We start from the raw sequence: 12,625 nt of genomic DNA, 5'->3' as shown, positions 1-12,625 counted from the left end.
ACCAGTAAGTTGTATGGGCGAGTGGTGACTTAAGAGAGCGATGGTAGGCACAGTGCTTTGGATTGAGGAGTAACATTGTAGGTTCAGGTGTGATAGAGGTTTTATTGATCATGTGTTAGAAATGGAATATGTATTTGAGAATACTTAGAGAAGGAGAAGGATTTATGTGTAGCATTTATGGATTTAGGGAAAGCCTTTGATAGGGTTGATAGATATTATCTGTGGAAGATGCTACAGATATGTGGTATGGAAGGAAAGGTGCTGGAGGCAATAGAGTTTTTATCATGAAAGTAAGGCATATGTGTGAGTAGGTAGAGATGAGAGTGAGTAATTCCAAGTGAAGTGGGCCTGCACCAGGGGTTTATGAGGTCACCATGACTATTTGATCTGTTTACAGTTGAAATATTATTTATTTTATTATATTATTTTATTATACTTTGTTGCTGTCTCCCGCGTTAGCGAGGTAGCGCAGGGAAACAGACGAAACAATGGCCCACCCCACCCACATACACATGTATGTACATACACGTCCACACACGCACATATACATACCTATACATCTCAACGTGTACATATATATACACACACAGACATATACGTATATACACATGTACATAATTCATACTTCCTGCCTTTATTCATTCCCGTCGCCACCCCGCCACACATGAAATGACAACTCCCTCCCTCCTAACACGTGCGAGGTAGTGCTAGGAAAAGACAACAGAGACCACATTGGTTCATACTCAGTCTTTAGCAATCATGTATAATACACTGAAACCAAAGCTCCCTTTCCACATTCAGGCCCCACAAAAATTTCCATGGTTTGCCCCAGATGCTTCACATGCCCTGGTTCACTCCATTAACAGCACGTTGACCCCGGTATACCACATCGTTCCAATTCACTCTATTCCTTGCACGCCTCTCACCCTCCTGCATGTTCAGGCCCCGATCACTCAAAATCTTTTTCACTCCATCCTTCCATCTCCAATTTGGTTTCCCACTTCTCCTCGTTCCCTCCACCTCTGACACATACATCCTCTTGGTCAATCTTTCTTCACTCATTCTCTCTATGTGACCAAACCATTTCAATACACCCTCTTCTGCTCTCTCAACCACACTTTTTATTACCACACATCTTTCATACCCTTTCATTACTTATTCGATCAAACCACCTCACACCACATATTGTCCTCAAACATCTCATTTCCAACACATCCACCCTCCTCTGCACAACCCTATCTATAGCCCATGCCTCGCAACCATACAACATTGTTGGAACCACTATTCCTTCAAACATACCCATTTTTGCTTTCCGAGATAATGTTCTCAACTTCCACACATTCTTCAAGGCCCCCAGAATTTTCGCCCCCTCCCCCACCCTATGATCCACTTCCGCTTCCATGGTTCCATCCGCTGCCAGATCCACTCCCAGATATCTAAAACACTTCACTTCCTCCAGTTTTTCTCCATTCAAACTCACCTCCCAATTGACTTGACCCTCAACCCTACTGTACCTAATAACCTTGCTCTTATTCACATTTACTCTTAACTTTCTTCTTCCACACACTTTACCAAACTCAGTCACCAGCTTCTGCAGTTTCTCACATGAATCAGCCACCAGCGCTGTATCATCAGCGAACAACAACTGACTCACTTCCCAAGCTCTCTCATCCCCAACAGACTTCATACTTGCCCCTCTTTCCAAAACTCTTGCATTTACCTCCCTAACAACCCCATCCATAAACAAATTAAACAACCATGGAGACATCACACACCCCTGCCGCAAACCTACATTCACTGAGAACCAATCACTTTCCTCTCTTCCTACACATACACATGCCTTACATCCTCGATAAAAACTTTTCACTGCTTCTAACAACTTTCCTCCCACACCATATATTCTTAATACCTTCCTCAGAGCATCTCTATCAACTCTATCATATGCCTTCTCCAGATCCATAAATGCTACATACAAATCCATTTGCTTTTCTAAGTATTTCTCACATACATTCTTCAAAGCAAACACCTGATCCACACATCCTCTACCACTTCTGAAACCACACTGCTCTTCCCCAATCTGATGCTCTGTACATGCCTTCACCCTCTCAATCAATACCCTCCCATATAATTTACCAGGAATACTCAACAAACTTATACCTCTGTAATTTGAGCACTCACTCTTATCCCCTTTGCCTTTGTACAATGGCACTATGCACGCATTCCGCCAATCCTCAGGCACCTCACCATGAGTCATACATACATTAAATAACCTTACCAACCAGTCAACAATACAGTCACCCCCTTTTTTAATAAATTCCACTGCAATACCATCCAAACCTGCTGCCTTGCCGGCTTTCATCTTCCGCAAAGCTTTTACTACCTCTTCTCTGTTTACCAAATCATTTTCCCTAACCCTCTCACTTTGCACACCACCTCAACCAAAACACCCTATATCTGCCACTCTATCATCAAACACATTCAACAAACCTTCAAAATACTCACTCCATCTCCTTCTCACATCACCACTACTTGTTATCACCTCCCCATTTGCGCCCTTCACTGAAGTTCCCATTTGCTCCCTTGTCTTACGCACTTTATTTACCTCCTTCCAGAACATCTTTTTATTCTCCCTAAAATTTAATGATACTCTCTCACCCCAACTCTCATTTGCCCTTTTTTTCACCTCTTGCACCTTTCTCTTGACCTCCTGTCTCTTTCTTTTATACGTCTCCCACTCAATTGCATTTTTTCCTTGCAAAAATCGTCCAAATGCCTCTCTCCATTTCCATTTACAACACTGAACACCCCATGTATACCAATTATTCCCTCAACTGCCACATTACTCACCTTTGCATTCAAATCACCCATCACTATAACCCGGTCTCGTGCATCAAAACCACTAACACACTCATTCAGCTGCTCCCAAAACACTTGCCTCTCATGATCTTTCTTCTCATGCCCAGGTGCATATGCACCAATAATCACCCATCTCTCTCCATCAACTTTCAGTTTTACCCATATTAATCGAGAATTTACTTTCTTACATTCTATCACATACTTCCACAACTCCTGTTTCAGGAGTACTGCTACTCCTTCCCTTGCTCTTGTCCTCTCACTAACTCCTGACTTTACTCCCAAGACATTCCCAAACCACTCTTCCCCTTTACCCTTGAGCTTCGTTTCACTCAGAGCCAAAACATCCAGGTTCCTTTCCTCAAACATACTACCTATCTCTCCTTTTTTCACATCTTGGTTACATCCACACACATTTAGGCACCCCAATCTGAGCCTTCGAGGAGGATGAGCACTCCCCGCGTGACTCCTTCCTCTGTTTCCCATTTTAGAAAGTTAAAAAAAATACAAGGAGGGGAGGATTTCTGGCCCCCCGCTCCCGTCCCCTCTAGTCGCTTTCTACGACACGCGGGTGAATATATATATATATATATATATATATATATATATATATATATATATATATATATATATTATCCCTGGGGATAGGGGAGAAAGAATACTTCCCACGTATTCCCTGCGTGTCGTAGAAGGCGACTAAAAGGGGAGGGAGCGGGGGGCTGGAAATCCTCCCCTCTCAATTTTTTTTAATTTTCCAAAAGAAGGAACAGAGAAGGGGGCCAGGTGAGGATATTCCCTCAATGGCCCAGTCCTCTGTTCTTAACGCTACCTCGCTAACGCGGGAAATAGTGAATGGTTTTGGTTTGAATATATATATATATATATATATATATATATATATATATATATATATATATATATATATATATATATATATATATATATACACACACACACATGAATACCCACCCAAGCACATATACACACATATGCATATCAACATATTCATACATACACAGACACAGACATAAACATATATACACATGTACATATTCATACTTGCTTGCCTTCATCCATTCCTGTTGCTACCCCGACACAAGGAAATGGCATCGCTACCCCCTGCTCCAGTGAGGTAGCACCAGGAAAATAGACAAAAAGGCCACATTTGTTCACACTCAGTCTCTAGCTGTCATATGTAATGCACCGAAACTACAGCTCCCTATCCATATCCAGGCCCCACAGACCTTTCCATGGTTTACCCCAGATGCTTCACATTCCCTGGTTCAGTCCATTGACAGTACATCGACCCTAGTATACCACATAGTTCCATTTCACTCTATTCTTTGCACTCCTCTCACCCTCCTGTATGTTCAGGCCCTGATCACTCAAAATGAGAGTTGAGGTGAGAGAGTATCATTAAATTTTTTTGGAGAATATAAAGATGTTTTAGAAGATGAATAACATGCGTAGACAAGAGAACAAATGAGAACATCGGGAAGAGGGCAAGTGGGGAGGTAATAACAGGTAGTGATGAAGTGAGAAGGAGATGGTGAGAGTATTTTGACAATTTTTTTGAATGTGTTTGTTGATAGAGTGGCAGATATAGGATGTTTTGGCCGGGATGGTGTGTGAAGTGAGAGGGTCAGGGAGAATGGTTTAGTAAAGAGAGAAGTATTGAAAGCTTTATGACAGATGAAATCTGGCAAGGCAGTGGATTTGGATGGTATTGTAGTGGAGAGGGTAAAGACATGTACAGAGCATCAGAGTGGGGAAGAGCAGTGCGGTTTCAAAAGTGGTAGAGGATGTGTGGATCAGGTGTTTGCTTTGAAGAATGTTTGTGAGAAATACTTAGAAAAACATATGGATTTGTTTGTTGCATTTATGGATCTGGAGATGACATATGATAGGGTGGATAGAGGTGCTTTCTGGAAGGTCTTAGGAGTACATGGTGTGAGAGTGAAGGTGCTAGAAGCAGTGAAAAGTTTTGATCAAGGATGTATGGCATGTGTATGAGTAGGAGGAGAGGAGAGTGATTGGTTCCCAGTGAATGTCAGTTTGTGGCAGGGGTGTGTGATGTCTCCATGGTTGTTTGATTTGTTTATGGATGGGGTGGTTAGGGAGGAAAATGCAAGAGTTTGGAGAGAGGGGCAAATATGCAGTCTGCTCTGGATGAGAGGGCCTGGGAAGTGAGTCAGTTGTTGTTTGCTGATGATACAGCTCTAGTGGCTGATTCATGTAAGAAACTGCAAAAGTTGGTGACTTTGAGTTTGGTAAAGTGTGTGAAAGGAGAAAGCTGAGAGTAAATGTGAATGAGAACAAGTTTATTATGTTCAATAGAGTTGAGGGACAAGTTGATGGGGATGTAAGTTTGAATGGAGAAAAATTGGAGGAAGTGAAGTGTTTTAGATATCTGAGGGTGGACTTAGCAGCGGATGGAACCATGGAAGCAGAAGCGAGTCACAGGGTGGGGGAGGGGGCAAAGGTTCTGGAAGTGATGAAGAATGTGTGGAAGGAGAGAACGTTATCTTGGAGAGCAAAAATGGGTATGTTTGAAGGAATAGTAGTTCTAACAATTTATGTGGTTGCGAGGCATGGGCTATAGATATGGTTGTACAGAGGAGGGTGGATGTGTTGGAAATGAAATGTTTGAGGACAATTGTGGTGTGAGGTGGTTTAATCAAGTAAGTAATGTAAGGGTAAGAGAGATGTGTGGAAATATAAAGGGTATGGTTGAGAGAGCAGAAGAGGGTGTGTTGAAATGGTTTGGACATATGGAGAGAATGAGTGAGGAAAGATTGACAAAGAGGATGTATGTGTCAGAGTTGTAGGGAACAAGGAGAAATGGGAGACCAAATTGGAGGTGGAAGGATGGAGTGAAAAAGATTTTGAGGGATTTGGCCCTGAACATACAGGAAGGTGAGAGGTGTGCAAGGCATAGAGTGAATTGGAATGATGTGGTAAACTGGGGTCAACATACTGACAGTGGACTGAACCAGGGCATGTGAAGAGTTTGGGGTAAACCATAGGAAGGTGTGTGGGGCCTGGAAGTGGATAGGGAGCTGTGGTTTCGGTGCATTACACATGACAGGTAGAGACTGAATGTGAACAAATGGGGCCTTTTTGTCTGTATTCCTGGTGCTACCTTGCTGAAGCAGGGGATAGCAATGCTGTTTTCCTGTGGGACGAGGTAGTGACAGGAATGGATGGAGGCAAGCAAGTATGAATATGTTCGTGTAAGTATGAATATGTTCATGTAAGTATGAATATGTACATATGTGTGTGGATGTGTATGTATATGTATGTATAAGTGCATATGTGGGCATTTATGTACATATGTGTGTATATGAGTGGATGGGCTATCCTTCGTCTGTTTCTTGGAGCTACCTTGGTGTCACGGGATACAGCAATTATGTATAATAGTAGCAATGATGATGATAATAATATACATTACACATGACAGCTAGAGACTGGGTGTGAACAAATATGGCCTCTTTTTGTCTGTTTTCCTGGTGCCACCTCACTGAAGAGGGGGGTAACGATGCTGCTTCCCATGGGGTCGGGTAGCACCAGGAGTGGATGAAGGCGAGCAAGTATGAATATGCACGTGTATATATGTATGTCTGTATATATGTATATATATGTTGATATGTATAAGTATGTATATGTGCATGTATGGTTTTTTATTTATACATATGTGTATATGAGTGAATGGGCCATTCTTTGTCTTTTTCCTGGCGCTACCTAGCTGATGCAGGAAACAGCGATTAAGTATAATGAATATGTAAATGAATAGATGAATAATGAGATAGATGATATTTATGTATTTTTTTTTTTTTTTTCAAACTTTGCCATTTCCCGCGTTAGCAGGGTAGCATTAAGAACAGAGGACTGGGCCTCTGAGGGAATATCCTCAACTGGCCTCCTTCTCTGTTCCTTCTTTTGGAAAATTAAAAAAAAAAACTCATCATTTCCCACGTTAGCGTGTTAGCGCTAGGAACAGAGGACTGAGCCTTAAAGGGAAAAATCCTCACTTGGCCTCCTCTGTTCCTTCTTTTAGAAAAGTAAAAACCGGAGGGGAGGATTTCCAGCCTCCCACTCCCACCCATTATAGTCACCCTCTATGACTGATGTTCCCATTTGTTCTCTTGTCTTTTACACAATATTTACCTCATTGCAATACATCTTTATATTTACGGAGAATAAAAAGATGTTTTGGAAGGAGGTAAATAATGTGCAAATGACAAGAGAACAAATGGGAACATTGAAGGGGGCACGGGGGGAAGTAATAACATTTAGTGATGGAGTGAGGAGGATATGAAATGAGCGTTTTGAAGTATTGTTGAATGTGTTTGATGATAGAATGGCAGATTTAGGGTGTTTTGGTCATGATGGTGTGTGAAGTGAGAGAGCCAGGGAGAGTGGTTTGGTGAAGAGAGGTGGTGAAAGCCTTGCCGAAGATGAAATCCCACAAGGCGGCAGGAGTGGATGGTATTACTTCTTCCTCTTGATCTCCTGTTACTTTTTCTTGTACATTAAGTACTGCGTATTTACTTTTCTCTTTCATTGGCAACTTTACTTCATCATCCCATGAAAAAGAAATAACTTTTTTTTAAAGTCTTACAATGGAGTCATACATAATATATGGTTCCATCTCATTCATGGGTTAAAAATACAAGGAGGAGAAGGTTTGCAAGACCATAATCCCTCCCCCATTAGTTGTCTTCTGCAGCATTTAGGAAATATGTGGAAATATTCTATATCTGCCATCCCCAGGAATTTCCCTCTCTCTCAGTCGCTTTCATGACACTAAGCTTGTTGGACCTGCCCACAGCATGTGAGGATTACTCATCAGATTTTTCTCATTATCATTTTGGTTTTAAGTTTGATACATGTACTTCAGAAATTTTCTCATGATTTAAGAGAGAAAACCTTTACACCCAAATCATTGATTTAGTATCATACTATATGTATTACAGTCAGGATGATTCAGTGTTTGTTAGAGAGATAAATTCCTTCATGATTCAGAAGAATAGATAAAGTGAAGCAATAAAGGATATTATTTCTTTTTATAACTGTCATGCACATTCATATTCTTTCTTAAGGTGGCTTCTATGCTTAGATAAATTCTGAAGTTATTATTCTGTGTTTCTTTTTCTGGAATTCATGTAGGATGGCTTTATTCCATCCATTTAGTAAATGGAAGTAGATATAGGATCATATGGTTACTTTTGTATCTTATCTTAGGATGTACAACAATCTGGACAACCATTCAGCCTCTCTCCTTGTGTTCCGCCTCTCAAATCGTTGGTTCACATTTCGGATGGATTTTATGGCCACAGCTGTCACCCTTGCTGTCACCATCATCTGTGTGTTTACCAAAGGTCATGTCAGCACTGCTGTTGCAGGCCTTGCTTTGTCAACTGTTAATGGTGTAAGTAAAAAAGGTACCTTTTGTTCATTGTTATACTTAAGTTCCAGGCACTGTTTAGTACTAGACAGTATTTTCTTTTTTTTCACCAACTGTTTTAGTATATTTAGTAGCTATCAAAAAAGTCATGCTATCTAGTTATAACCTAAGCATGAAATGAGGGGTTTCATTTCTTCTCATCACTGAGAAAAGTTGCAGTATCATTAACTGTAAAGATTCATTGACCCTTTTGCTGTAACCTGTCATTCAAATTTTGGTTCCCAAAAGGCGTAATTTTAACATCAACAAATTAAAATGTTCATATCAAGTTTTAACTACTTTCATTACCGGTACTACGCATTTTGGCACTGGGAAGTTTAGTGCCAGCACTTCAGTTGTTGTCATATTGCATTTCATCGATCCAGATTGCTGTCTTTTTGTTCTGTCACACCCACACATTGACTGCTGGTATTCCATCAATGAACAAACAATCTCTTTTTGTCACACAACACTTGACAACACTTAACTCACACAACTCATTCTTTGTAGGTCTAGATTTTCTTGTGGCGATTGCTATGCTCTATCCCAACCTTTTGGGAAAATGATAGGAGTACTAGATAGAAGTCAAGTAGGAGCATTGGGTAGAAGCAGTAGGTACGAACATTAGGTGAGAACCTCACTGACACGGGAAACAGCAATCAAGTATGATAAATAACATTTCACTTATCATTATACTTAATCGCCATTTCCTACATCAGTGAGGTAGCACCAGGAAACAGATGAAGAATGACCCATCCACTCATATACACACACACACACACACACACATATTTTTTTTTTTTCCGCTGTCTCCCACGTTTGCGAGGTAGCGCAAGGAAACAGACGAAAGAAATGGGCCCAACCCACCCCCATACACATGTATATACATACGTCCACAGACGCAAATATACATACCTACACAGCTTTCCATGGTTTACCCCAGACGCTTCACATGCCCTGATTCAATCCACTGACAGCACGTCAACCCCGGTATACCACATCGATCCAATTCACTCTATTCCTTGCCCTCCTTTCACCCTCCTGCATGTTCAGGCCCCAATCACACAAAATCTTTTTCACTCCATCTTTCCACCTCCAATTTGGTCTCCCACTTCTCCTCGTTCCCTCCACCTCCGACACATATATCCTCTTGGTCAATCTTTCCTCACTCATTCTCTCCATGTGCCCAAACCATTTCAAAACACCCTCTTCTGCTCTCTCAACCAGGCTCTTTTTATTTCCACACATCTCTCTTACCCTTACGTTACTTTCTCGATCAAACCACCTCACACCACACATTGTCCTCAAACATCTCATTTCCAGCACATCCATCCTTCTGCGCACAACTCTATCCATAGCCCACGCCTCGCAACCATACAACATTGTTGGAACCATTATTCCTTCAAACATACCCATTTTTGCTTTCCGAGATAATGTTCTCAACTTCCACACATTCTTCAAGGCTCCCAGAATTTTCGCCCCCTCCCCCACCCTATGATCCACTTCCGCTTCCATGGTTCCATCCGCTGCCAGATCCACTCCCAGATATCTAAAACACTTCACTTCCTCCAGTTTTTCTCCATTCAAACTCACCTCCCAATTAACTTGACCCTCAACCCTACTGTACCTAATAACCTTGCTCTTATTCACATTTACTCTTAACTTTCTTCTTTCACACACTTTACCAAACTCAGTCACCAGCTTCTGCAGTTTCTCACATGAATCAGCCACCAGCGCTGTATCATCAGCGAACAACAACTGACTCACTTCCCAAGCTCTCTCATCCCCAACAGACTTCATACTTGCCCCTCTTTCCAAAACTCTTGCATTCACCTCCCTAACAACCCCATCCATAAACAAATTAAACAACCATGGAGACATCACACACCCCTGCCGCAAACCTACATTCACTGAGAACCAATCACTTTCCTCTCTTCCTACACGTACACATGCCTTACATCCTCGATAAAAACTTTTCACTTCTTCTAACAACTTGCCTCCCACACCATATATTCTTAATACCTTCCACAGAGCATCTCTATCAACTCTTATCATATGCCTTCTCCAGATCCATAAATGCTACATACAAATCCATTTGCTTTTCTAAGTATTTCTCACATACATTCTTCAAAGCAAACACCTGATCCACACATCCTCTACCACTTCTGAAACCACACTGCTCTTCCCCAATCTGATGCTCTGTACATGCCTTCACCCTCTCAATCAATACCCTCCCATATAATTTACCAGGAATACTCAACAAACTTATACCTCTGTAATTTGAGCACTCACTCTTATCCCCTTTGCCTTTGTACAATGGCACTATGCACGCATTCTGCCAATCCTCAGGCACCTCACCATGAGTCATACATACATTAAATAACCTTACCAACCAGTCAACAATACAGTCACCCCCTTTTTTAATAAATTCCACTGCAATACCATCCAAACCTGCTGCCTTGCCGGCTTTCATCTTCCGCAAAGCTTTTACTACCTCTTCTCTGTTTACCAAATCATTTTCCCTAACCCTCTCACTTTGCACACCACCTCGACCAAAACACCCTATATCTGCCACTCTATCATCAAACACATTCAACAAACCTTCAAAATACTCACTCCATCTCCTTCTCACATCACCACTACTTGTTATCACCTCCCCATTTGTGCCCTTCACTGAAGTTCCCATTTGCTCCCTTGTCTTACGCACTTTATTTACCTCCTTCCAGAACATCTTTTTATTCTCCCTAAAATTTAATGATACTCTCTCACCCCAACTCTCATTTGCCCTTCTTTTCACCTCTTGCACCTTTCTCTTGACCTCCTGTCTCTTTCTTTTATAAATCTCCCACTCAATTGCATTTTTTCCCTGCAAAAATCGTCCAAATGCCTCTCTTCTCTTTCACTAATACTCTTACTTCTTCATCCCACCACTCACTACCCTTTCTAATCAACCCATCTCCCTCTCTTCTCATGCCACAAGCATCTTTTGCGCAATCCATCACTGATTCCCTAAATACATCCCATTCCTCCCCCACTCCCCTTACTTCCATTGTTCTCACCTTTTTCCATTCTGTACTCAGTCTCTCCTGGTACTTCCTCACACAAGTCTCCTTCCCTAGCTCACTTACTCTCACCACCCTCTTCACCCTAACATTCACTCTTCTTTTCTGAAAACCCATACAAATCTTCACCTTAGCCTCCACAAGATAATGATCAGACATCCCTCCAGTTGCACCTCTCAGCACATTAACATCCAAAAGTCTCTCTTTCGCGCGCCTGTCAATTAACACGTAATCCAATAACGCTCTCTGGCCATCTCTCCTACTTACATAAGTATACTTATGTATATCTCGCTTTTTAAACCAGGTATTCCCAATCATCAGTCCTTTTTCAGCACATAAATCTACAAGCTCTTCACCATTTCCATTTACAACACTGAACACCCCATGTATACCAATTATTCCCTCAACTGCCACATTACTCACCTTTGCATTCAAATCACCCATCACTATAACCCGGTCTCGTGCATCAAAACCACTAACACACTCATTCAGCTGCTCCCAAAACACTTGCCTCTCATGATCTTTCTTCTCATGCCCAGGTGCATATGCACCAATAATCACCCATCTCTCTCCATCAACTTTCAGTTTTACCCATATTAATCGAGAATTTACTTTCTTACATTCTATCACATACTCCCACAACTCCTATTTCAGGAGTATTGCTACTCCTTCCCTTGCTCTTGTCTTCTCACTAACCCCTGACTTTACTCCCAAGACCTTCCCAAACCACTCTTCCCCTTTACCCTTGAGCTTAGTTTCCCTCAGAGCCAAAACATCCAGGTTCCTTTCCTCAAACATACTACCTGTCTCTCCTTTTTTCACATCTTGGTTACATCCACACACATTTAGGCACCCCAATCTGAGCCTTCGAGGAGGATGAGCACTCCCCGCGTGACTCCTTCTTCTGTTTCCCATTTTAGAAAGTTAAAAAAGTACAAGGAGGGGAGGATTTCTGGCTCCCCGCTCCCGTCCCCTCTAGTCGCCTTCTACGACACGCGAGGAATGCGTGGGAAGTATTCTTTCACCCCTATCCCCAGGGATAATATATATATGTATATATATACACATACACACACATACACACACATACGCACATATACACACACACACACATACATATATATACATATGAAAAATGTAAGAAACAATTTAGAAAACTGAAACTTCTAGCTTGAAATGAAATGAAAAATGAATGTCACATACTGGTTCAACCTCTGGCTATGTAAAAAGGAAATGTATAATTTATATATATATATATATATAT

At 41.5% G+C, this 12,625-nt stretch overlaps 1 protein-coding gene across 4 annotated transcripts in view; it reads left to right on the top strand.

Annotated features, from left to right (window-relative positions):
* The window catches only part of LOC139753328 (ATP-binding cassette sub-family C member 5-like), a 525,518-nt gene that overhangs the window by 473,745 nt on the left and 39,148 nt on the right, over positions 1–12,625 (top strand). For all 4 annotated transcript variants that reach the window (XM_071669664.1, XM_071669665.1, XM_071669663.1 and 1 more), the window contains one exon: positions 8,098–8,284. In XM_071669664.1, coding sequence (XP_071525765.1) covers positions 8,098–8,284 — 187 coding nt within the window. The remainder of the gene's footprint in view (positions 1–8,097; positions 8,285–12,625) is intronic.

This window comes from Panulirus ornatus, chromosome 14 (assembly GCF_036320965.1).
Source record: "Panulirus ornatus isolate Po-2019 chromosome 14, ASM3632096v1, whole genome shotgun sequence".
NCBI lineage: Eukaryota > Metazoa > Arthropoda > Malacostraca > Decapoda > Palinuridae > Panulirus > Panulirus ornatus.
This window is presented reverse-complemented; position numbering and strand designations above follow the sequence as displayed.